This window comes from Medicago sativa, chromosome 6 (assembly GCF_051527215.1).
Source record: "Medicago sativa cultivar Bolivia chromosome 6, Bolivia_mono, whole genome shotgun sequence".
NCBI lineage: Eukaryota > Viridiplantae > Streptophyta > Magnoliopsida > Fabales > Fabaceae > Medicago > Medicago sativa.
Genome location: NC_140754.1, coordinates 40,956,661 through 40,984,456, shown reverse-complemented (window position 1 = coordinate 40,984,456; position 27,796 = coordinate 40,956,661). Strand labels below are relative to the sequence as shown.

The 27,796-nt window shown below is 33.5% G+C and overlaps 3 protein-coding genes across 4 annotated transcripts; 2 read left to right on the top strand and 1 right to left on the bottom strand.

The window, feature by feature from the left end:
• The first annotated feature begins 182 nt into the window (after positions 1-182).
• Positions 183-26,522, top strand: LOC146915160 (glutaminyl-peptide cyclotransferase-like). Of its 2 annotated transcripts, none has more exons than XM_085717695.1 (11): positions 183-464; positions 1,595-1,651; positions 3,514-3,549; positions 6,113-6,177; positions 11,640-11,703; positions 12,390-12,507; positions 12,672-12,769; positions 12,907-12,977; positions 25,377-25,404; positions 25,604-25,658; positions 26,293-26,522. In XM_085717695.1, the coding sequence occupies exons 1-11, from the start codon at positions 195-197 to the stop codon at positions 26,406-26,408; spliced, it is 978 nt and encodes a 325-aa protein (XP_085573821.1). In that variant the 5' UTR covers positions 183-194; the 3' UTR covers positions 26,409-26,522. The 2 variants fall into 2 exon arrangements, with proteins under 2 accessions (XP_085573821.1, XP_085573820.1); XM_085717694.1 differs by lacking the exons at positions 25,377-25,404; positions 25,604-25,658; positions 26,293-26,522 and adding exons at positions 13,284-13,311; positions 13,567-13,621; positions 14,232-14,489.
• LOC146915162 (uncharacterized) lies at positions 8,922-10,338 on the bottom strand. The gene is made up of 2 exons (XM_085717772.1): positions 9,848-10,338; positions 8,922-9,758 (listed from the first exon to the last, which is right to left on the bottom strand). The coding sequence occupies exons 1-2, from the start codon at positions 10,336-10,338 to the stop codon at positions 9,050-9,052; spliced, it is 1,200 nt and encodes a 399-aa protein (XP_085573898.1). The 3' UTR covers positions 8,922-9,049.
• LOC146915161 (glutaminyl-peptide cyclotransferase-like) lies at positions 15,894-25,277 on the top strand. Its single transcript, XM_085717696.1, has 5 exons — positions 15,894-16,161; positions 18,415-18,471; positions 20,465-20,500; positions 23,449-23,513; positions 24,242-25,277. The coding sequence occupies exons 1-5, from the start codon at positions 15,991-15,993 to the stop codon at positions 24,336-24,338; spliced, it is 426 nt and encodes a 141-aa protein (XP_085573822.1). The 5' UTR covers positions 15,894-15,990; the 3' UTR covers positions 24,339-25,277.
• Positions 26,523-27,796: the final 1,274 nt, after the last annotated feature.

The window sequence follows — 27,796 nt, the reverse complement described above, 5'->3', positions numbered from 1 at the left end:
GGACGCCCCACTTATTCACTTGAAAAAAGTGAATTCCAACTACAGGCTACGACAAAAAATATTTATCAACCAATCAGATAGTAGAATAGAGGCGTACGTTAGCTACATCCGTTATTCAAACGTCAACTTCAACTCCGCCTACGATCTTATACATTCTTCTCTCCTCTCTCTCTCTCTCGTTCCCATGAAGAACCATGGCAAAAACCAGATCTCTGAAGAAGAAACCTCGTGAATCGCACCTTCACTCAAACCCTTCCATGGCGACTCCTTTACCTCCTCCAAGCCGACGTCAGCCTCAAAATCTCGCCACTGTATCCGCTATCCTCGCCGTTTTACTCGTCACTTCTGTTTTCTGTCTTTTGCTCGTTTCGTCGAACACTTGGCGTGCGTTTCAACAAACGGTTTCGATTGATACGATCACTGTTGTTAATGTGTTTCCTCATGATCCTCAAGCTTTCACTCAGGTCAACTTCATTTTTTTCTTCCATTTTACGTAGTTTTTTTTTTAATGGAGATGAGGATTAGTTTCTTAGGTTAGTGCTTGTTATGGAAATGGATTGATTTGGTTTATTACATACGGTGTGTGTTTGATTCTGCCGTGAAAAATGATTTTGAATTTTGATTTTAGGTGCCTTTGTTTTGGAATCACTTTTTTTCATTTTTAAGTGTTTGTTTAGGATTTTTAGAAAAATCATTTTATCAAAAAAAATCTATTTTGACCCTAAAATGAAAAGCTATTAGGATTAGCTTTTCTCTAAATCAATTTTTTTTTCAAGGTAACACATATACATATTAGAACTCATTTTTTTTTAAAGAAAATAGTTTTTTTATGGGTAGTAGGCAAACAAAAATAACTCCAGATTTTTTTTTAAAATATCTAAAAATTAATCTCTAGACTTTTTAACACAAAATCTATTTTTTTTAAAGCTAAAACAAACGCACCCTTTGTAAAATTGATTATGGGTGCATTCGTTTCATCTTTTGAAATAGATTTTGAAAAAGCTCCTAGGAATAGCTTTTCATTTTGAAGTTAAAAATTATTTTTTTAACAAAATGGATTTTTTTTTTTTTAAAAAGTGATTTAAAATCTCAACATGTTAAAGAGAGGGTCTTGCATTGTATTTTCATATATTATTTGAACAAAACCCAAATTGTGAAAATTTGGCTGTGAAAACCTAATTTCCTGAAAATGTTAATAGGTCATGTAGTTCTAGACTAAGGTGGGGCCATTTGAATCCTTATAACCTAAAATACAAGTTGAAAAGAGGAGAAAACATAAGAAAGTCCAAGTCATTTAAAGAGAGAATGTTCTCTGAAACCGAATCTATGTCTCAGGAAATGAATCAAAAATTGCTTTATCTATTTATAGAATTTGAACTAACTAATGTTGGATGCCACACAGTACACTTTAAGTCTAACGGGTTTTCAGTTAAATTTTAAAGAATCTGTTGTCTTCAGCACAAATTGAAGATAATGAATGACTTAAAAACAAGACTGAATTTCAGTGATGTACATGGCAACTTGCTTGGAGATATATTTTGAAAATATTAATGAAGTTGTTAGTTAATGCTTCTCTCTGATTGTTTGATTTCAGGGTCTTCTTTATGCTGGAAATGACAGCTTATTTGAGTCAACTGGTATTTATGGGAAGGTAATGTTATTCATTTTCTTTTCTTCTGTTTCCTTTTTATTAGCTTTTTTTTTCTTTTTTCTTTCTACAGCTGTAGTGGATGAAAAGTTGTGTATCTTTGAATTTTAGTCAGTTGACATCAGTCACATCAATTTGTTTATTTTGTTCAAAGAACGATTATAATATTTTGTTGAGCTTTAATCTTTGTATGTTGTTAAACTTAAAGACTGTTATCTTTTGACCTGGTGGTAATGGGTTACGGTCACAGAAGATACAACTTTACTGATGGGATTGGGGTTAGCAAATCTGGTCATGGCCAGAGCTTAGAATGGTAGGAGCCTTTTTCGCTGGGCTGGGAAAATGATTGTAGTATTAGTTGGTATCTATGAAGTACCATCAACGACACGGATGCGAGACACAACACAAATAATGTAACTTGTAGGATCAGTTTGTAATCCTAGAGTATTTTAGATTGCCCTTTACGATTAGTTCCTCCTAATAGAAATAAATATCGGTATTGGTGGATATCGGTGGCAGGCGGGTTTTTGACTTTCCACCATGGCTAAGTTTTTGAAGGATGGCGGTGCTATGACCCCATACTTGGATGGGCGCCTTAACCCGGCTGGTATTGTCAGATTTATTTGGCTCTCCGCCATGGTCTGCCTGCCATCTGCCATCGACAACACTGAGACAAACAAGTTTGTTCAATATAAATCCTTTTGAAAATCCAAAGCTTCATATATGGTTTGATCTGTTGTCCTGTCCTGACTACCATTTATAACAGGACTAGCACTAATGACTTGCTAATATATGTCCAATGTGCTATACTAGTTTGGAAACTGGAACTCATCTCCTTCTACACTGTTATGTAGTGAATTATCGTTGGAATGAGCCATTTGGGATTTTGGATAGTATTGGCTCTTCCCTGTTGATTTGCTTTAGTTTCTTCTCGTTATGTTAGATGGTTTGTCTCTCAAAAATGCTATCTTGTGGAAGTGCTAAGTCTTTGCTGCAATCTAGTGTTTGTGGATGCAAAGAAATGGAAGACTATTCAATGGCTCTCTTTCAAGCCTATAGTTTGTATGTGATAGGGTTACTTTTTAACTTCTTACTGGAGCTGTGCTTGTGTTTTTTTTTTAAGGGTGTGTCTCTTACACATATTTTTCTTTGGCATGCTTTTGTAACATGATTCAATCTCTTAGATTTTAGTTGTTTTTGCTCATCTGTCTTCCTGTGTAGTCTTATTTACTATCTTTGCATTCTTCCATTTGTCCTTTATAAAATATTTTCCTATGTAAAAATTTAATACTTCTGTGGCACAATAATCTTTTCATCTGTTAGTTAAAAACACTGATTTCCGATGGGGTTTCTTTCCATATAATTCACGAGGGCCTGTTATTGTTAATTGAGCTTAGATTTACATTTGAGCTGGGCAAAATCCCTTTCAATTCTCGAAAGCTTTCTCTGGCCTGATGCTTTTTTACTTGAATGCGTGAAATACAATTTAAGCGGAATTGATAACTTTGCTCACTTTGTTTTGGGAATCTTCTTCATGATTAAGGCATTAATTTGTTATTCATTCTGATAGTTTGCATTCAGTACGCTTACCGCACTACTTGTTCATCAGTCATTTAAGACAAATATGTTCAAATAGTAAGATGAATATGAATATGACAACTACTGGTGCTATCTCATAGACGGAGTCACTAAGCTTTTATCTAATTATAAAATACTGTTAAGCATGATTAGGTTTGTTTTCTAATTACATTCTAATCTTTGTTTTCTTAGACATACAATTAATGTTTTTATATATTTTTTTGAAGTATTAATGTTGTTTTTATGTTTAATATTTGTTTAACATTTTTATCATTTGTTTTTTTCAGTCCTCTGTCCGTAAAGTAGCTCTTCATACTGGGAAGGTACTGACTCCTACTTTCTGAACTCTTCCATGTATTTGTTTGAGTTCTTTATTCATTATTCTTTTCGTTGAGAGTCCAACACCAGATGATATATGACCTGAAAATAGATTTATAAGTGGGACTGGGAGTCATCTCTCACTTTACAAGATTCATATCATAGTCTATCCAAGATTCGTTAAGCTAACCTCAATTGCACCACTTTGGTCACGCTCCAGATGTCAAGTATTGGGTCTTAGGGGTGTGTGTTGAGAGTCCCACATATCAGATACAATCATTAAACCTAAAATTAAGTTTTTTTTCCACTTTACAATCCGGTTTTGTAAAGTTGAATTATGACGCATTTATATGGAAGAGTTTTTCAGTTATTATACATTTCTCCAAATCATTTTCTCTATCCTTATTCCTTCTGTTTTTCTATCCTTGGTATTGTGGTAGTGTTTAGCCTTATGATAAAGGATTTATGGTGATAACTGTTCAAAGCATAGGTAGTTGGATAGATGGTAAAGTGGCTTATCGGTACATGTTACAGTATCATTCCTAAGGGCAATTGGAATATGTAAATCTTCAGAGTGTAACGGTGATATTTCTCTGGATTTTGGTTTCTTATGCTTTTTTGGGCTGGATTTTTGTTCCCTTTGTAAGGTTGAACTAGATTCTGGATTCTTTCAATAAAAACAGATACTCATAAAGCTCTCATAGGAATGACTAGTACAATGAAGAAAACCATACCCATTTTCTTTAACCGAAGGAGAGCATCCAACATGAAAACAACTACTCTTAGTTACATGGTTATCAAATATTTGAGTTCTTGGTTTTGGTTCATGAGAAATTACTCTTGAATAATCCTCCGAGAGCTTCATTTCACTAGCAGAGAGACACCAATTGAAATCATAGACTGAACAATCAACAATATGTATAGGTAATTACATCACATGTACATATTGTTGATTGTTCAACCTATGATTTCAGTTGGTGTCTCTTTGCTAGTGAAATGGAGCTCTCAGGATTATACAGGATTAGTACCAATAATGGTGGGACCCCTTCCCGGACCCTGCGTATGCGGGAGCTTTAGTGCACCGGGTTGCCCTTTGCCCTTTTTATATTTGTGTGATTTTTCATGAACCAAAACCAAGAACAATTCAAATATTTGATAACTGTATAATTAATTGTAGTTGTTTTGATGTTGATTATATGCTTCTATTAAAAAGAATGTGCATGTTTTCCTCATCTTACTAGTTATCCTTTTGAGAACTATTTGTGTATCTGTTTTTACTACGAGAAGAATCTTGACTAGGATAAAGATATCTAGATGTACAAGTGTGAGATGGCATTTTGCAGCCCCAAATTGGAAGCCAAGCCTGGGATAGCTGTGCAAAAAATTGAGAGGAATTGAAAGGCTGAGATATTGTTGTCCACAGAAATTTGAAGGTTGTTTATTTTTTTGTGTTTTTTATGGTGATGATAACTATGTATGACTTTTTTTTTTTTACTCAAAAAAATACATAATTATCATCTCCATGTTATTTGACAAAATACTCCATAATTATGTATGACTTGAGCTCACGTTATTTTCGATAAAGTACGCCACATTAATAATGCTATAAAAAAAGGATCTGTCAATTCAGAAATTGTCTTTTTCCTTTTAAATACTATATACTTCCCATGTCTTACATCAACTCCAACTTTTCCTTCTTTTTCAAGATCAACTGTAGTCTCAACATTGTCACATCTAGTTTCACGCTCAACTTCTGGTCTGAGAGTAAGGACGGGAAGTAGAAGAGACTCATCTTCCGTACATATATTCTTCCCCTTAAGATGAGTTTGAGAGTAAAAAAGAAAGTGTGGTATTTATATCTTGTGCTGAAGTAGAGTTGAGGGAAATGTCACAAGGGATATGTAATACTATGACAAAAAGCATCTTGGAAGACTCGAGGATAAAGAGCGATGAACCAATGAGACTCTATTGTGATAATAAATCTGCTATTAGCATAACTCATAATCCAGTGCAGTATGATATAACTAAACATATTGAAGTTGACAGCCACTTCGTTAGATAGTGGTTTAATTTGCACTGCATATGTCTCTTCCCAAGGCAACCTTGCAGATCTTCCAACTAAGGGGTTGAACAACAATAAATTGGAAATAATTGTTTTCAAGCTGTGAATGATAGATACTCATTTACCAGCTTGAGGGGGAGTGTTGTGAATAATATATTTTTATTATTATTTTAGTAGTAATTTTTCTTTTATCGGCAGTAATTTGTTTTAGGCCCATTAGTCGATTAGTTAGGCCCATTAGGTTAAAATAGCCTACATATAACACGTTTGTGGTTGTAGATAATTCAGACTTTTGGATAACATTCAGTTTGCAGAAACATATTCCACTTGGATTTATTATGGTTGTGCCACTTGGTTATTTGTGATGAGCACTTTGACATTTCAATCAGGGTATATATATTTGTAGGAAGTTTCTCATAAGTTGTGTGCTTGTTGCGTTTGATTGAGTTTGTAATTAGGACACTGAAACGTTCAAGTTTCATATATTTATTCTTTGTTCTTTGTAGGTTGAGAAACTTCAGAAGATGGATAATTTGTTATTTGGCGAAGGTTTAACTCTCCTCGGTAATAGGTGTGTAAGGAAAATTATGTTGCATTTTTTATTTATTTATTTATTTATGTTGATTAATAAACTTTGACAAAGGTTCTATTCTATGAAGCACTGACACTGATGCAACCTTTGAACACGATATTGACACATCGTAACTCATAATAATTTGATTGAGATACTAAATTAATTAGATGCAGTCACATATGTTAGTAACTATGAAGCACAACCACAAACACAAACATGAAAGAGATACAAACACTGAACATTGACATTGATAATAATTTGAAAAATGACATAATTGAATGTACACATGTGTCGGTGTTGGATACTAGCACGTGTCGGAGTTGGACAACAGGCACACCTTTGATCAGAAGTGTCGGTGCTACAGAGCTTCTACTGTAGGGAGATTGAAACTAAAGTAAATTTTATATTTTAATATTGTTTATCTGGAAGACACGACTGTCTTCAATTGTTAGACATTTCCATTTTCCTTAAATCATTTGAACATTGATATTTTCGAAGTTAGAGTAGATGATGGTGAAATAAAAGGCCAAATGATAATTTCTTGTTTGCTGGCAGCTAATGGCAAGCCCATTAGAACTGACCTTTGCAGGAGTAAAATAGACTGCGGCTATGATGAGCTTCTTTTTTGGATGACCTATGCTTTTATAACCAATTTTTAAGTGTGTTTGAAACTAAATTTCATTTGTACCCTAATTTATTATGAGAGAGAATACTAAAAGTAAGTAAGTTGGTGGAATAAGAGTAATTAATTTAGTGGTATTGTATTCATGGAAAAAAATTTAAATGTAGAGGTGTATTAATGAAAATAACTATTTTCAATGTATTTCATCGGTCTTGATGATTTATGTATTTTGTTTCTTATACTTCCTCCGGTGCTTTTTATAAGAAACAAAAGACATAAATCATCAAGACCAAGGAAATACATTGAAAATAGTTATTTTCATTTAATACACTTCTGGACGAAGCTTTCACTCTCGCTTTCTCGACGAACCTCTCACTCGCCGCCACCTCCATCATCACTCTCGCCGGAACTTCTCAATTTCTCCTTCACCATCGCCGTAACCTAAGATGGCTGAGGGAGAAGATTTGTTCACGTTGCGTACTAATATTCGTCATGCATTGGAAGATTGGAATCCAATTGAAGTTTCTTTTGAGGGGAAAAAGGACATTCTTCGCGAGAAACCTCTCAAAGTTAAGCCTTTGCCTATACGTGACAGTAACACATTATGTTATCCCATTGAGGTTGGACAATACAATTGGTATTTGCAAATTCAACGGGGGCAAGGGGAGGCATCTATGGAGCTCGGATTTTCTTTAATTAGTTTAGAGGCCAATCAATCAATCGACATTGATGCAGTGTTACTGACTTTTACTTTTTATCACCCCCGTCACTCTGAGATGAATGCTATTCAGGACTATCTTGTTCCATTTAATGGCTTAAGTCGCCAATGGTCTATAATTCAACTTCCGGGTGTACCTCTAGACGGGGAAGATAGTTTCCTGGACAATGAGGGTTTTCTCTCAACAATAATTCATTCTCAAGTGATTCGAAATAATGTTTTCCCCCCTCTCCTCTCATCGAAGTTTATGTTGGAAATGTTTTGGGCAAATAAGGAAAACGTGGATGTTTACCGCTCTGAGTTTGTTCAGAAGACTCAAGAAAAATTCAACAAAAAGATAAAGGATCAAAGTGTCTGGTCAAGTTTCTGTGAATTTTTGAGAGATGGAAGTGGATTAGCTTCAAAATACCAAGTGTTTTCAGAAGATAAAAATGTCATTTTCGATGAATTGGTGAAGGAATTTTATAAAGATCGTGTCTGGATTGCTCCATTAATCTTGCATTTTTTATACGATGGATATCAATTATCCTGCGCTCAAATGAGATGCGACATTGTGTTAAGTTTGATAACAACAAGTTTGTTCTCGAAGGTGATGTTCCGGGCTTATTTGTTGATGCTAAGAAGTTGAAGTATGAGCCTTTGATAGTAAGAGAGGAGTTTGCGTTAGGTAGTCTATTGAACGATGTAGAGCTTCTGTAGAAAAACGGCTATGTCATGTTTCAAGTATTTGTCATTGGACATCTTTTTAGGTAAAATATATTCAGTTTTACTTTTTTTTTTTTGAGAAAAACATATACGTACTTGATCTGGTTTTATTGATTTTGTATGTTATAGATTGTGTGAGCTGCAGTTTGATCAGAAGCAAGGAGTTTCTAAGTTACTCAGTGATAAAGTTACGGAAATCTTTAGAAACGCTATGAAAATACACAACACTGCTGTCATTGGGTTAGATGAAGCGATCACAACCATTTCTAATGAACACGAGGGTACGACAGAGGGATTTTTTTTGGAAAAATTTATATACGAAATGACTCTCAAGGAAGTAGTGAAGTTGCTGCATTGTATAAAAATAAAGTTGTTTATGATTGCAGTGGTATAGGCTGGGCGCCTGTAAATGAGGTATATCACAAGAAGCATAGCATGTCAGAAGAGGATGCCAAAAGAGTGGGGCGGATTGGTGAAAGGTTGGCTAAAGCCTACGTAACCAATAAATACAAAGACGAGGGTTGTGAAGTTTTCTGGTTGAATGATAATGATGAACTTTGGAAGCCAATATGATTTGGTAGTCTATAAAGGAAATAAGCTGATACATCATTTTGAAGTGAAAACAACGGGAATTCCTGACAAATATTATTTTAGTATGTCCTCTAACCAGATTAAATACGCCGTTGAAAATGGGCATTCATATAGTGTAATATTCATCAAAGCGAAAGAGGATTTCAGTGTTAATTTTTATGAATTTGAAGCACCCTTATCAACAGGTAGCGGGTTACAAGTTATTCTGAGGACTCAATCCTTTGCCATCCTTCTTAGGGTGCTTCAAATTCTTTGCCATCCTTCTTAGTCCTCAGAATAACTTGTAACCCGTTGCCTGTTGATAAGGGTGCTTCAAATTCATAAAAATTAACACTGAAATCCTCTTTCGCTTTGATGAATATTACATTATATGAATGCCCATTTTCAACGGCGTATTTAATCTGGTTAGAGGACATACTAAAATAATATTTGTCAGGAATTCCCGTTGTTTTCACTTCAAAATGATGTATCAGCTTATTTCCTTTATAGACTACCAAATCATATGGCTTCCAAAGTTCATCATTATCATTCAACCAGAAAACTTCACAACCCTCGTCTTTGTATTTATTGGTTACGTAGGCTTTAGCCAACGTTTCACCAATCCGCCCCACTCTTTTGGCATCCTCTTCTAACTTGCTATGCTTCTTGTGATATACCTCATTTACAGGCGCCCAACCTATACCACTGCAATCAGAAACAACTTTATTTTTATACAATGCAGCAACTTCGCTACTTCCTTGAGAGTATATTTCAGATATAAATTTTTCCAAAAAAAGTCCCTTTGTCGTACCCTCGTGTTCATTAGAAATGGTTGTGATCGCTTCATCTAACCCAATGACAGCAGTGTTGTGTATTTTCATAGCGTTTCTAAAGATTTCCGTAACTTTATCACTGAGTAACTTAGAAACTCCTTGCTTCTGATCAAACTGCAGCTCACACAATCTATAACATACAAAATCAATAAAACCAGATCAAGGACGTATATGTTTTTCTCAAAAAAAATAGAAGAAGTAAAACTGAATATATTTTACCTAAAAAGATGTCCAATGACAAATACTTGAAACATGACATAGCCGTTTTTCTGCAGAAGCTCTACATTGTTCAATAGACTACCTAACGCAAACTCCTCTCTTACTATCAAAGGCTCATACTTCAACTTGTTAGCATCAACAAATAAGCCCGGAACATCACCTTCGAGAACAAACTTGTTGTCATCAAACTTAAGACAATGTCGCATCTCATTTGAGCAGGATAATTGATATCCATCGTATAAAAAATGCAAGATTAATGGAGCAATCCAGACACGATCTTTATAAAATTCCTTCACCAATTCATCGAAAATGACATTTTTATCTTCTGAAAACACTTGGTATTTTGAAGCTAATCCACTACCATCTCTAAAAAAATCACAAAAACTTGACCAGACACTTTGATCCTTTATCTTTTTGTTGAATTTTTCTTGAGTCTTCTGAACAAACTCAGAGCAGTAAACATCCACGTTTTCCTTATTTGCCCAAAACATTTCCAACATAAACTTCGGTGAGAGGAGAGGGGGGAAAACATTATTTCAAATCACTTGAGAATGAATTATTGTTGAGAGAAAACCCTCATTGTCCAGGAAACTATCTTCCCCGTCTAGAGGTACACCTGGAAGTTGAATTATAGACCATTGGCGACTTAAGCCATTAAATGGAACAAGATAGTCTTGAATAGCATTCATCTCAGAGTGACGGGGGTGATAAAAAGTAAAAGTCAATAACACTGCATCAATGTCGATTGATTGATTGGCCTCTAAACTAATTAAAGAAAATCCGAGCTCCATAGATGCCACCCCTTGCCCCCGTTGAATTTGCAAATACCAATTGTATTGTCCAAGCTCAATGGGATAACATAATGCGTTACTGTCACGTATAGGCAAAGGCTTAACTTTGAGAGGTTTCTCGCGAAGAGTGTCCTTTTTCCCCTCAAAAGAAACTTCAATTGGATTCCAATCTTCCAATGCATGACGAATATTAGTACGCAACGTGAACAAATCTTCTCCCTCAGCCATCTTAGGTTACGGCGATGGTGAAGGAGAAATTGAGAAGTTCCGGTGAGTGAGAGGTTTGTCGAGAAAGCGAGAGTGAAAGCTTCGTCCAGAAGTGTATTAAATGAAAATAACTATTTTGTTTCTTATAAAAAGCACCGGAGGAAGTATAAGAAACAAAAGACATAAATCATCAAGACCGATGAAATTCATTGAAAATAGTTATTTTCATTAATACACCTCTACATTTAAATTTTTTGCATGAATACAATACCACTAAATTAATTACTCTTATTCCACCAACTTGCTTACTTTTAGTATGCTCTCTCATAATAAATTAGGGTACAAATGAAATTTAGTTTCAAACACACTTAAAAATTGGTCTTGGATAGGTCGTAATGCCATCTTAAATAGGAGTGCCTGAGCAACTTCAATATTATTTTTCTACGTTAACATTATTTTAATTGTCTTTTAGTTCTTTTTGGTAAAAAAGTTATCCGTACTAATACTAAAATGCAAAATATTTACCAATTTTGATTGCTAAACATGAAAACTGCCGAATGACCCTGATTTATTTATGTTTGTAATATTGTGATATAATTGTTTCCGGATGCTGTTGGTGTTTACTTTACTTTGATCGCATTTTAATGTGCTTTTGTTTTGAATTTGATCGCATTTTAATGTACTTTTGTTTTGAGCAAATGACATTTGTTAATAGTGATTAATCATCAAGTTATTTTAACTAGTTTTGTTGTTTAAGTTTATCCTAATGCCGTTATCTGGTGCCCTTTTTGTAGGCTGATTCAAGTAACTTGGTTGCAGACAAAAGGATTCATCTATGACCTGAAAAATTTAAGCGAAGTTTGTTGCTTTATCTACCTACTCATGTAATAATTTGTCTTTGTCATGGTTTGAGAAACTCCAGAAATTTTGATTCAATGAGATTAAGAAAAGTAACAGCATTGTGAAATTATTGTTATATGCAATCTGTCCTTACTTTTCAGAAATTTTGATTCAATGAGATTAAGAAAAGTAACAGCATTGTGAAATTATTGTTATATGCAATCTGTCCTTACTTTTCTGCATGATTGAATCATACTTCAAGTTTATACTGTGTAATCTTGCATGTTTTGATTTTATTTTTCTCATTTATTAATACCATAAACTACTTTGCTTCTTTGGCAGCTTCAATTTGAGAGTTTTTAACATCAAGCTAGAAGTTGAAAGTTTGATTGACATGTAAACTGTAGCATAAGCAATTTCAGATAACTTATATCTGATTCAAACTCTTCCTTTGCAGAAAATGTAGATCTTTTAGTATTGATTTCATTAAAACAAATTGAACATTTATACAAGCTGGATAGGTGTAATATATACTCAAGTTGTTACCTGTGGTGCAGTTTACATGCAAGGATTTTGGTGATACCGAACTTGTTTTTGATGGATTATTTTTCCGGAGATTCTCTTCTGTATAGAGGTGATTGCCTCACAATGCCTTTTAATATTGCGAGCCAGATCTTAACTGCTTACTTTGGCAATTTCTGTAGCTTGGGACATTTAATCATGACATGAAAGATGGTTGGGGTCTCGCAACTGATGGAAAAGTCTTGTTTGGAAGTGATGGCAGTTCGACATTGTATAAAATTGATCCTCAAACATTTAAAGGTCAGTCTCACGAATTAAATTTTATTTCTGTTGTTTTACCATTTTATAAGCGGAAACTCTTTATCAAACCCTTTTGTTTCTTGCTTTTTAACTTGACAATACTTTTAGTTTTTCTGTGCTGGCCTTGCATTTTCATGGAATTTACACTTCCTTCTTCAATGTAGCTGTATCAAAACAAGTTATCTACTATAAGGGTCATCAAGTACACAATCTCAATGAACTGGAATATATAAATGGTGAAGTTTGGGCAAATGTTTTTACGGTATGTCTGATGTTAGAGCAAATATATCTCTTACCTTAAAAACGTGAAGAAAAATGTTATCCATGTATGGATGATTTCTGCGGCCTAAGATTCTCTAGTAAGCTGGATTTTGTTTGAATTTGATTTTTCTTGTGTAGACTGACTGTATTGCGAGAATCTCTCCTAATGATGGTCTTGTCGTTGGATGGATTCTCCTCCCAAATTTAAGGTGTGACATCTGTTTTCCTTTTCTTCTTAAAAATATCCACTAAATGCTTGTACGTATGTATGGTTTGACACAACGTAGTGATCTGTGATCCCGAATTTGGTTCTTCAGTAGATTTACAACATTAAATTGGTCCCCAATGATTTTAAATCACATGCAAGGCATTAATTTTCTCCTATGAAACATTTTTTGATGATTTTGATGCCAAAAATTTATCATTGGAGGGATAACCATACTGATGCCAATACTTTGTTTAGTTTATCTTCCTTTATTTGTTTCTTACGGTTATGTTTAACCTTTTCTATGCAGGAAAGAATTAATCGAAGCTGGGAATAATGTAAGGAATCTGAGCCTTTTGATATCTACAAATAATACTTTGGTCTTATTGTGTATTGGTTATATTTTACAAGGCAATGATTTTAAAATCGGATAAAAATAATAAAACAAGCTGCTTTTTCTTCAAAAATATAAATAAAACAAGCTGCTTTAAATAAAGAATTACCTTATATATTCCTGTTTCCAGATCAAAATTGTTATTTAAGGTAGCTGCTGCACACGATTGCTGCTTATGTGTTGATCTTTTATATTTTAGGATATTGATGTTTTGAATGGGATAGCTTGGGATGCTGAGCAGGAGCGAATTTTTGGTAGGCTCCAGTTTTTCAATTTATTATAAATTGTTGATTTTACCTTTTCTATTTAAATGTATCATTTCCGTTCTGTCAATTCAAGACTTATTTAATTTTTTTAAATCATAACACGCGATGAAAATAAGGGTCATATTGAGGTGACCTGACCTGACCTGACTAAAGAATATACTAGCCAGGAATCTCTAAAATACTGAAATACAATGGAAAGTTGTTTTTCAATATTTTTTACACAAAACTTTGAAAACATAAGCAATGTGAAAAAGGTGGTATTTTTGTAAGTAAAAGGTTTTAATTTTTTTTCTTAATCCAATGCCTGAAAAAAGGTTTTATGCAGGAAACGATGAAGACAATTTATTTTTCACAAAGCAGTTTTTTCAAATCAAACAGGCTTTGTTGTTGTTGTTGTTGTTGTTGTTGTTGTTGTAGTTGCTTGTTTTTATTCTGTTTTTAAACATCTGTGTAGGAAATGGTGAAGACAATTTTTTTTACACCTTATTTTGTACAAATATTTTAAAATTAGTAGATAAAAACAGAAGTTTTTTTTCAAACCAATCTGGCTTAGTTTTCTTTTCTCCATTAAGTTTGTGACTTTTGTTCTTGGTTGCAGTGACTGGAAAACTATGGCCAAAGTTGTTTGAAATCAAAGTTACACCCATAAAGTCAAGAATTGAGGAAGGAATGGTTGAGAAGCTTTGCTTGCGCAAGCCTTTCAATTTTGCATGATTTATAGGTCTTGAACTCTATTTAGAAGAATGGGCAGCCAAATTGAAACTATGAAAATGTAATGTAATGACATGAACATGATCCTTTTCGAAACAAAGCCTCTGCAATCATTTTATAGTATCATTTTTCTGCAGTAGGTCAATTAATTTTTCTGTATTATAGAGCTAAGGTTGTCAGTAACAGGAAATTACTAGACTAAAGACATTTGAGATCTCATGTGTGCTGAACAAGAATAGAAATACAACCCCAGAAGAGTAAGTGATTTTGAGGAGGGCCATGTCTAGAAATTTTGATAAGTGCTTATCAAATAGATTTGGTGGGATTTAAATTATCAATTCTCTTACTAATTACTCCCACTGTCTCAAGTTTTAAGTCACTTTGCAAAAAAATTGTCCAGTTTTTTGTTTTTTTTTTTGGCAGAAAAATTTGTCTAAAGTTACAAGTCATTTTATAATATGTTTAATGGAACATTAATGTTTCTTTCCCTATCACACATTTTACTACAGGTAAAACTATGTAATAAGTTAAAACTATGTAATTTGTCTAAATATACACTCAACATGCCACATAATCGAAAAATGTTTACTCATCATACCACATAAGCTTAAGTACACAATCATATATCTAAAATAAAAGAATCTTTACATATATGTAGAATCTTCAACTATATTTTTTGGTAAGTATTCTGGTGGCTAGTGCTCACACAATTTAATTGTGAAGAAGTAGAGTGTTCGAGATTCGAACTCCGACTTTGCATATAATATACAATATCCCATCTCCAACTATTTTTTATAGAGATAAATCAAAATCCGTCCCATTAGTTCTAGCTCAACTGGTAAAAATGCTGAAATTATTAAGCCGGACGTCATTACCGGGGTTCGAATCCCGGTACCTCAACTTTGTATGTGTGAGTTTATGATGACTTTGTCATCTCGTCTATCTAAAAAAAAAAAAATCAGAATCCACCCAAATAACATGGATAAACATATATTAACCCTTAAATAATTCATTGTCCTAGTAAATAAACAAGTACTCCCTCCGGTCCTATTTACAAGAGAAAGTTGACTTTTTAGATACATTGAATAACTTATGTATCTAGTTAAGAATCTAAACTAAATACATAAATTATTTAATGTATCTAAAAAATCAATTGTCTCTTGTAAATAAGACCGAAGGGAGTATGAAATTATTCGCAAACATTTTTGTTTAAATAACATGGATACACGTTGTATTTGTATCGTATGGGTTTATCGTACAACAATTACTCCCTCCGTTTCAAGATGAGTGTCACTTTAGCCAAAAAATTTTGTTTCAAAATGAATGTCACTTTACATTTATAATACAACTTTAATTTTTTTCTTCCAACTTTACCCTGTCCAACTTTTCTCTCACACAATTTTCAATGCAACTTTAATTTTGTCTTTTTTCTTATAAAGTAAGAGCAGTTTAGTAAAAACGTTATATCCAATGATTATTTCATTGCATTTCTTAATCTGTGTGTCAAAGTCTAAAACTACACTCATTTTGAAACGGAGGGAGTATAATTTTGGTACCCTTAACGTGAATCGCATGGGTGTTGCTGTCACTATCATGGTGGGGTAACGAAGTCAACCACCTCATGTTAACACTACACTCAGCCCCTGATGGCAACCACCCGAAGAAGAAACCCTTCCATGGATACTCTCGCCGTCATTTCTGTTTTCTGTCTTTTGCTCGTTTCATCGAACACTTTGCATGCGTTTCAACATACTGTTTCCATTGATACCATCACTGTTGTTAATGTCTTTCCTCATGATCCTCAAGCTTTCACTCAGGTCAACTTCATTTTTTTTCTTTCTATTTTTTTTATTTTATTTTGTATATTATGTATTTTTTTTAATAGTTCAAGTTGTTAATTTTTTGAGAAATACTAGCAAACACACATTTTAACACACTTTTCACATGATTTGGTGGGACACTTGAATTTTAACCGATCAAAGTGTGTTGAAAAGTGTGTGTTAAAATTTGTGTTGCTAGCATTTCTCTCTCTCTTTTTTTTTTTTTTTTCATTTTGTGGTGATGAAAAACGATTTTGAATTAATTGATTTTTGTCAAAATTAATGTAAAGTGATTTTATGTTTGGAACATGCAGAGTATAATAATGATTTTATGTTTGGATCAAAATTGCTTGATAAGTGCTCATGTATAATCTATTTCTATAGTAAAAGATTAACAACAACAACAACCAAACCTTTTTCCACTAAGGGCCCGTTTGCATTGGCTTATTTTTTAGCTTATGAAAAGTTGCGTATGCAAATAAATAGGCTTTTATGTTAATTTATAAGTTCTTACTATCGACAGTTATATCTTCATAAGTCTTTTTTATTTTTTATTTTTATAAATTACCTTGACAAGCTTCTAAATAATACATAAAACCTTATTTATTTGCATAGGCTGTTTTGTATAAGCTCAAAAGTAAGCTAATCCAAACGGACGTTGAGTGGGTCAACTACATTGATCAAATTATGCCATAATGTTATATTATAAACCATATTTCAGTCATAGTAAAAGATTAAATAATGTTAAGTTATTTTTGCATAAGCTATAATCTGTTTTCATAAGTTTTATTGGATAACTTATGAGAATAAACTGAATGAAAGCAGCTTTTGAAGAATGTAATAAGCTGTTTTGATAAGTTCTCCCAAACAGTCTCGCAAAACATATGCCAGTAGATACACTCAAATAAGCCAATCAAAACTGGCCCTTAATAAATTTGGTAATTGATTCTATTGGAAAACCTCAAAATATAAGCTTTTGGGTAGACTTGAGTTTGAGGTTAGAATCAATTTAGGAAGGGAAGTCAAACTTAACTAATTTGTGGTCAACCCTAGCCAACCCAAATGGATTGTGAGGACTGTGGAACCAAACGTAGACTAGTTTTATATAATTATTTATTTACCTAATTTTTTGGTGTTTATATTAAATTTTTAGAAGTAAGAGATGTACACGAGAGTTAGTTAAGAATTTGGATGCAATGCTAAGTTTTCTTTATTGTTAATGATGATTATAGTTCAAGCCCTCTAATGCTATACTAGACTATGGTTCTATTCAATTTCCATACGTGGTGAGGAGTACTGCATAAAGCAGTTGAATTAGAATTATCGAAGTCAGAACGCGAGTCATTCAATCTTAATCCAAAGGTATGTAAAGGGCCGACCATTGAATCCTGCGGTCACTGCATTTAACGGATTTAAGCCATTAGATAGAGATTAGACGACTCACATTGTAACATTAGAAAAAAAGTAATTTAAAATCTCAACATGTGAAAGGGAGGGGTCTTGCATTGTATTTTCATATATTATTTGAACGAAACCCGAAATTGTGAAAATTTGGCTGTGAACACCTTATTTCCTGAAAATGTTAATAGTTAATACATCACGTAGTTCTAGTGAATCCGAAATGTTAAGTCACTAATTTTTAGGCAACATACACCTTAGTCCTTGGTATTTGTTGTTTGACTAAGGTGGGGGCTATTTGAATTCTTATGACCTATACACGTTGAGCAGAGGAGAAAGCATAAGAAAGTGCAAGTCATTTAAAGAGAAAATGTTCTCTCAGACTGATTCTATTTCTCATGAAATGAATCCAAAATTGCTTTAATCTATTTATAGGAATGTAGCTCATGTAACTGAATCTATTTATAGACTAGAACTAACTATTGTTGGACGCCACACAGTACACTTTAACAACTAATGCTCATTGAAGGGCCACTTGTAAGTCTAATGGGTTTTTAGTAAAATTTTAAAGAATCTGCTGTCTTCAGCACAAATTGAAGGTAATGACTTAAACACAAGACTGAATTTCAGTGATGTACATGGCAACTTGCTTGGATGCCCCAGCTAGCATAAGTAGTACATAATCTATTTGATTATTGCATATATTGAGTTTTTTTTTTTGGTGGTGGCCGGGTTCGAACCCCGGACCTTGCATATATTATTGCATATATTGAGTTTTATGCCAAAGAGATATATTTTCAAACAATTTATGAGGTTGTTAGTTAATGCTTCTCTCTGATTGTTTGATTTCAGGGTCTTCTTTATGCTGGAAATGACAGCTTATTTGAGTCAACTGGTAATTATGGGAAGGTAATGTTATTCATTTTTTTTTACTTCTGTTGCTTTTTTATTAGCTTTTTTTCTTTTTCCTTACTACAGCTGTAGAGGATGGAAAATTGTGTATCCTTGAATTTGGAAGTAGTCAGTTGACATCAGTCACCTCAATTTGTTTATTTTGTTCAAAGAACGATTATAATATTTTGTTGAGCTTTAATCTTTGTATGTTTTTAAACTTAAAGATTGTTATCTTTTGACCTGGTGGTCATGGGTTACACTCACAGAAGAAACAACTTTGCTGATGGGATTGGGGTTAGCAAATCTGGTCATGGCCAGAGCTTAGAATGGTAGGAGTCTTTTTCATTGGGCTGGTAAAATGATTGTAGCATTAGTTGGTATCTATGAAGGGCCATCAACGACACGGATGCGAGCCAACACAGATAATGTGCTTTGGCTTATGTTTGAGTATCTTAGTTTATCTTGTAGGATCGGTTTGTAATCCAAGAGTATTTTAGATTACCCTTTAAGATTAGTTTCTCCTAATAGAAACAAACCAGTGTTGTCAAATATCGGTTATGGTGGATATCGGTGGCAGGCAGGTTTTTTTGTTTCCACTATGGCTATGGTGGCGCCTTTTGTCGGCCGGTATTGTCAGATTTTTAACTCTCCGCCATGGTCTGCTATCTGCCATTGACAACACTGAGACAAACAAGTTTGTTCAATATAAATTCTTTTGAAAATCAAAAGCTTCATCTATGATTTGATCTGTTGTCCTGACTACCATTTATAACAGGATTAACAGTAATGACTTGCTACTATATGTCCAATGTGCTGTTCTAGTTTGGAAACTGGAACTCATCTCCTTCTACACTGTTCTGCAGTGAATTATCGTTGGAATGAGCCATTTGGTATTTTGGAGAGTATTGGCTCTGTCCTGTTGATTTGCATTAGTTTCTTCTCGTTATGTTAGATGGTTTGCCTTTGAAAAAAATGCTATCTTGTGGATGTGCCAACTGCCAAGTGTTTGCTACAATCTAGTGTTCGTGGCTGCAAAGAAATGCAAGACTATTCAATGGCTCACTTTCAAGCATATATTTTGTATGCGATAGGGTTACTTTTTGACTTCTTACTGGAGCTGTGCTTATGGTTTTTTTAAAGCCGTGTCTCCTACACATGATTTTTTTTTTGACATGCTTTTGTTACATGATTCAATCTCTTACATTTTAGTTGTTTATGCTGTCTTCTTGTGTAGTCTTATTTTCTATCTTTGCTTTCGTCCGTTTGTCCTTTATAAAATATCTTTCTATGTAAAAAATCAATACTTCTAAGAAAGGGCAGCCTGGTGCATTAAAGCTCCCGCATACGCGGGTCTGAGAAGGGGTCCCACCATTTTGGTGTATTGTATGCATCCTTACCCTGTTTTTTTCCAAGACTTGAACCCGTGACCTTTCAGTCACCTAACAACAACTTTACCATTGCGCCAAGGCTCCCCCTTTAAAAAATTAATACTTCTGTGGCACAATAATCTTTTCAGCTGTTGGTTAAAAACACTGAATTCCGATGGGGTTTCTTTCCATATAATTCACGAGGGCCAGTTATTGTTAATTGAGCGTAGATTTACATTTGAGCTGGCCAAATCCCTTTAAATTCTCGAAAGCTTTCTCTGGCCCGATGCTTTTTTTTTACTTGAATGCGTGAAATACAATTTAAGCGGAATTGGTAACTTTTCTCACTTTGTTTTGGGAATCTTCTTCATGATTAAGCCATTAATTTGTTATTCCCTCTGATAGTTTGTATTCAGTACGCTCACTGCAGACTGCACTACTTATTCATCAGTCATTTAAGACAAATATGTTCAAATAGTAAGATGAATATGAATATGACCAAATAGGTTTGTTATCTAATTACATTCTAATCTTTGTTTTCTTAGACATGCAATTAATGTTTTTATATATATTTTTTGAAGTATTAATGTTGTTTTTATGTTTAATATTTGTTTAACATTTTTATCATTTGTTTTTTTCAGTCCTCTGTCCGTATAGTAGCTCTTCATACCGGGAAGGTACTGACTCCTACTTCTTGAACTCTTCCATGTACTTTTTGAGTTCTTTGTTCATTATTATTTTTGTTGAGAGTCCAACACCAGATGAGATGTGACCTGAAAATTTTCAATCTATAAGTGGAAGTCATCTCTCACTTTACAAGATTTGTATTATAGTCTATCCAACATTTGTTACGCTAACCTCAATTGCGCCACTTTGGTCACGCTCCAGATGTCAAGTATTGGGTCTTAGGGGTGTGTGTCGAGAGTCCAACATATCAGATACAATCATACAACCTAAAAATAAGTTTTTAAGTGTCGAGAATCCACACTTTACAATCCGGTTTTGTAAAGTTGAATCATGATACATTTATATGAAAGAGTTTTCAGTTATTATACATTTCTCCACATAATTTTTTTTATCCTTATTCCCCCTGTTTTTCTATCCTTGGTATTGTGGTAGTGTTTAGCCTTATGATAAAGGCTTCATGGTGATAACTGATCAAAGCATAGGTAGTTGGGTAGAGGGTAAAGTCGCTTATTTGTACATGTTCTATTATCATTCCTAAGGGCAATTGGAAGATGTAAATCTTCAGAGTGTAGCGGTGATATTTCTCTGGATTTAGGTTTCTTATGCTTCATTGGTCTGGATTTTGGTTCCCTTTGTAAGGTTGAGCTAGATTCTGGATCCTGTGCATCTGAAAATTCAGAAATTGAATCACTAGAGAATTTTATTTAAGGGAAATAAGTCTCTTCTACCATAAAACCTTTCTCTAGGACTAGTAGTTAGAGGCTGAAATTAGTGGTGTCAATTTTGAGATTGAAGTTGATTCTGAAGATGGAAATGTTGGAGCTTGCGTAAGACATTTGGAAAATCAGTATATTTAAGGAAAAAAGACATGGAATCTACACATATCATTTTATTTTATACCTTTTTTTAAGGAGAGGATTTTATAGCATTATTAATGTCGAGTACTTCATTAAAAAAAATGTGAGCTGAAGTCATACATAATTATGGTGATGATAATTATTTCTGTAAAAGAAAATGGATACGATAATTATGTATGTTTTTTTTTGAGTAAAAAAAATCCCTTCAAAATACCATGGACAACAGTATCTCGACCTTTCAATTGCTCTCAATTTTCTGTGTAGTTATCCCAACCTTGGCTTCAACTTCGGGCACCCCCTCCTCCAATAGTTTCCTCTGGTTACGGCATTCAGCATTGCAAAATGTCATCTAACCCCTGTAGATGTAGATATCTTTACCCTACTCAAGATTCATGCAATAAAACAGATACACAAAAAGCTCTTAAAGGGATGACTAGTATGATGAAGGAAACCATATCCATTTTCTTTAACAGAAGCAGAGCATCCAACATGAAAACAACTACTCTTAGTTACACAGTTATCAAATATTTGAGTTGTTCTTGGTTTTGGTTCAAGAGAAATCACTAGTATAATCTACCGAGAGCTTCATTTCACTTGCAGAGAGACACCAATTAAAATCATAGACTGAACAATCAACAGTATGTATAGGTAATTACATCACATGTACATATTGTTGATTGTTCAACCTATGATTTCAGTTGGTGTCTCTTTGCTAGTGAAATGGAGCTCTCAGGATTACACTTGTTTGATTTTTCATGAACCCGAAACCAAGAACAACTCAAATATTCGATAACTGTGTAATTAAGAATAGTTGTTTTGATGTTGATTATCTGCTTTTGTTAAAGAGAATGGGCATGTTTTCCACATCTTACTAGTTATCCTTTTGAGAACTTTTTAAGTATCTGTTTTTACCTATGAAGCACGGATACAGACATGACGCTGACATGCCGACACTGCTAATAATTTGAGAAAATCACATCATTCAGTGTAATTATATGTGTCAGTGTTGGCGTCCAACATGACACATGTCCGACACCGGGACACGTCAAATCCGAGGAGTGTCTGTGCTTCATAGCTTTTTACTACAAGAATCTTGAGCAGGATAAAGATATCTAGATGTATAGGGGTGAGATGACATTTTGCAGCCCTGAATGCCGTAGCTAGAGGATGCTGTTGGAGGAGGGGCGCCCAAATTGGAAACCAAGACTGGGATAGCTGCGCAAAAAATTGAGAGGAACTGAACGGCTGAGATATTGCTATCCACGATAATTTTAAGGGATTTATTTATTTTTTTGTATTTTTTTATGGGGATGATAACTATGTATGACTTTTATTTTATACTAAAAAAAATACATAATTATCATCTCCATTTTATTTGAAAAAAATACTCACCATAATTATATATGACTTGAGCTCACACCACTTTTGATAAAGTACTCCATATTAATAATGCTATGAAAAAAGGATATGTGTCAAATCAGAAATTGTCCTTTTTCTTGTAAATACTGTATACTTTCTAATGCTTACATCAACTCCAACATTCCCTGCTTTTTCAAGATCAATTGTAGTCTCAACATTATCACCTCTAGTTTCACCCTCAACTTCTGGTCTGAGAGTAAGGTCAGGAAGTAGAAGAGACTCATATTCCTTACATATATTCTTCCCCTGAAGGCAACCTTGTAGATCTTCCAACTAATTGGTTGAACACTCCCCTGAGGGGGAGTGTTGTGAATAATATATTATTATTATTATTTTAGTAGTACTTTTTATTTTATTAGTAGTAATTTGTTGTAGGCCCATTAGTCGATTAGTCAGGCCTATTAGGTTAAAATAGGCTATATATAAACACATTAGTGGTTGTAGATAATTTAGACTTTTGGATAATATTCAGTTTTCACAAACATATTCCACTTGGTTATCTGTGATGAGAACATTGACATGTCAATCAGGGTATATATATTAGTTTGGTTCGGGAGTTTCTCATAAGTTGTGTGCTTGTTGCATTTGATTGGGTTTGTAATTTGGACACTGAAACGTTCAAGTTTCATATATTTATTCTTTGTTCTTTGTGCAATATGCAGGTTGAGAAACTTCATAAGATGGATGATTCTTTATTTGCCGAAGGTTTAACTCTCCTCAATAATAGGTGTGTAAGGAAAACTATGTTGCATTTTTTATTTATTTATGTTGATTAATAAACTCTTAACAAATGTTCTATTCTATGAAGCACTGACACTGATACAACCATTAGACACGACATTGACACATCATCGCTCATAATAATTTGATTGAGATACTAAATTAATTTGATGCAGTCACATGTGTTAGTGACTATGATGCACAGACACAAACACGAAGGTGACAGACACTGAACATCGACTCTGATAATAATTTGAAAAATGACATAATTGAATGTACACATGTGTCGGTGTCAGATACCTACACGTGTCGGACACTGGACACACCTTTGATCAGAAGTATCGGAGCTACATAGCTTCTATTGTAGGGAGATCCAAAGGAACATATATTTTATATTTTAATATTGTTTTCCTGGGAGACACGACTGTCTTCAATAATTAGACATTTCCATTTTCCTTAAAACAGTAATACTACTAAAATGCAAAATATTTACCAATTTTGATTGCAAAACATGGAAACTGCCGAATGACCCTGATTTATTTATTTATTTTTGTTTGTATTATTGTGATTTAATTGTTTTTGGATGCTGTCAGGATGTTTACTTTGATCCCATTTTAATGTACTTTTGTTTTAGACAGATGACATTTGTTAATAATGATTAATCATCAAGTTATTTTAACTATTTTTTTTTGTTTAAGTTTATCCTAATGCCATTACCTGGTGCCCTTTTTGTAGGCTGATTCAAGTAACTTGGTCGCAGACAAATGGTTTCATCTATGACCCGAAAAATTTAAGCGAAGTTTGTTGCTTTACCTACCTACTCGTGCAATAATTTGTCTTTGTCATGGTTTGAGAAACTCTTGAAATTTTGATTCAATGAGACTACTAAGAAAAGTAACAGCACGTGCAACAATAGGATTGAACTCCTGTGGAAGTGCTTCAAGGACAATCTCTATGAGATCACGCTGCGGAACAGGATCTCCTATTGGCATCAAAGACTCAGAAATAGACCTAATTCACACAAAAAATTCAGTAATTGTCGCGTTCCTCTGGTAATAGCTCATAACTCCGAACACAATTGACGCAAACGAGTTTTCATTTGTGTAAAGCAGTAAGAGTGAATCTCATCCCAAACCTGCCACGAATGACGGAGAAGGATGAAACGCGAAAGCAGAGAAGATCAAATTGTGGATAGAATCCATGTGCAAAGTAGAGAATCTTGTTCTTCCCATTCGGTATATGCCGGATTCTCTTTGTTTGCTTCGCGATCGGCGTCGGAGAGAAAAACTGGAGGAATTTGAGGCGAAACGACGAGTTTCACCATTTTCGTACCGCGAAGAACTCCTTCTACTTGCTGCTTCCATTGCAAGTAGTTTGTATCATCAAGTTTCACAGAAACTACTTGTTTGAAGGTTTTTGATGCCTCTGCAGTAACGCGCTGTGCATCAGAAGCGGAAGAAGACGGTTCAGGTGTGGACGCCATGGTTCTGGATCAAGAAGCTCTAGATACCATGTTAGAAGGTGAAAACCTTCATTGATGAAGATTGAAACAGAAAATGGTTAGGGGAGAGAGAAGAGAGATAAATTGTACTTGTTATTATTGACTGAATATCTGAGATTACACATATTTATAGATGCATATTAGATGCATAGGATATGTGACAGGTGTCACAATCTAATAGGCAATATAAGCTTTAGTTACTAAACATTACAAGCTTATTCAATTCTCCTAACACTATGAAACATTTTTTGATGATTTTGATGCCAAAAATTTATCATTGGAGGGATAAACCATACTGATGCCAATACTTTGTTTAGTTTATCTTCCTTTACTTGTTGCTTACAGTTATGTTTAATCTTTTCTATGCAGGAAAGAATTAATCGAAGCTGGGTATACTGTAAGGAATCTAAGCCTTTTGATATCTACAAATAATACTTTGGTCTTATTGTGTATAGGTTATAATGCAATGAGTTTAAAATAGGATAACAATAATAAAACAAGCTGCTTTAAATAAAGAATTATCTTATATATTCCTGTTATTTGAGTTAGCTGCTGCACATGATTTGTTGCTTATGTGTTGATCATTTATATTTCAGGATATTAATGTTTTGAATGGGATAGCTTGGGATGCTGAGCAAGAGCGAATTTTTGGTAGGCTCCAGTTTTTCAATTTATTATAAATGGTTGATTTTACCTTTTTTTATTTGAGTGTATCATTTCCATTTTGTCCATTCAAGACTTGTTTCATTTTTTTAAAGCATGACACGCGATGAAAATAAGGTTCATATTGACGTGACCTGATGAAAATAAAAGTGGTATGCATTTGAGTACAAGGTTCAATATACTAGCGCGGAATCTCTAAAATACTGAATACAATGGAAATTTGTTTTTCAATATTTTTTATACTAAACTTTGAAAACATAAGCAATGTGAAAACAGGTGGTATTTTTGTAAGTAAAAGGTTTTTAAAGTTTGTTCTTAATCCAAGGCCTGTTTGATTTGAGAAAAAATGTTTATGTAGGAAACGATGAAGACAATTTATTTTTCAAAAAGCAGTTTTTTCAAACCAAACAGGCTTTGTTGTTGTTGTTGTTGTTGTCGTTGTTGTTGTAGTTGCTTGTTGTTTTCATTCTGTTTTTAAACATTTGTGCAGGAAACGGTGAAGACAATTTTTTTACACGTTTTGTACAAATATTATAATTTAGTAAATAAAAACGTTTCAAACCAATCAGGCTTAGTTTTCTTTTCTACATTAAGTTTTTGTGACTTTTGTTCTTGGTTGCAGTGACCGGAAAACTGTGGCCGGAGTTGTATGAAATCAAAGTTACACCCATAAAGTCAACAATTGAGGAAGGAATGGTTGAGAAGCTTTGCTTGCCCAAGCCTTTCAATTCTGCATGATTTATAGTTCTTGAAACTATGAAGATGTAATGTAATGACATGAACATGCTCCTATTCGAAACAAAGCCTCTGCTACGATTTTATAGTATCATTTTCCTGCAGCAAGTCAATTAATCTTTCTGTATTATATAGCTAAGGTTGTCAGTAACTGGAAATTGCAATACATTTGAGATGTCATGTGTGCTGACCAAGAATGAAAATAAAACCCCAAAAGAATATCAAGTTTTAAGTCACTTTGCAAAAAAATTGTCCAGTTTTTTTTTTGTTGTCAGAAAATTGTCTAAAGTTACAAAGTCATTTGTTTAAGGGACTAAAAGTTGAAGGAAAATTTTAGTGGGACTAAAACGAAAATTTTGTATATTTATAGGGACCAAAAACATATATGACCCATGTTTATTTTTCTATCACACATTTTACTATTTATTACTTTTTTCTTAAAACTAATTTCACTTTTCTTTCTTATACCATCAATGAAGGATAATTTTATAATCTCACTCTTAATATTTTTTCCATGCAAAATTGATTATATTTTTAAATTTGTGAGATTGTTAAAAGGACTTATAATTTAAGACGGGTTTATTATTATTTTTTAAATAAGACGGGTTTATTATTTCTATATTTTTTAAGGTGCAAAATTGTTTATCAAAATTTAATGGTTCTCTTTTTTTATTCTTAATGTGACAATAGGTAACACGACCAGTCCATTCTATGTTCTTAAAAACTCTGTTTTATTTACAATAGGTAATGTGACTAGTCCATTCAATTGGTAAGTAATTCGCATATATTTTTTTGAGATTTTTTCTTAACATTATTATTAATCAAATTTCTACAATAAAATATAGAATTAACGAGTAAAAGTAGATATTGAAAAAATAAAGATTCCCCAATTTCAGCGTTACTTAGGGTGCATTTGTATTTTTTTTAGAGATTTTTTCAAAAACATGAAGGTATTTCTGTTTGTTTACTATCATAAAAATCATTTTTTTAAGATTTGAAACTCTTACACTTGAGTTCCCTGTATTTAGAAAAAAAAAAATAGATTTTTGGAAAAGCTACTTGGAATAGCTTTTCATTTTGAGGCTAGAAATGATTTTTTTAGCAAAGTGCATTTTTTTTTTGAAAGAGCAAAGTGCATTTTTTAAAAATCTAAAAAAAAACACTACAAAAATAGAAGTGATTTTTTTGTTTTAAAAAAAAAAAACAAGGCCTTAATATGTTGAAGTATTAAATCTCATTTTTACCCTTCCTCCCTTTAAACATTTTTTTTACGAAGTGGTAAAGACCATCTAAAATTTATATACATAACCGCGAGTTCTCTGTTTTAAACTCGATTGAAAGTGTCCAACCTAACAATATCTATTCGATGGAAGGTGTCCGTCCTAGCAATA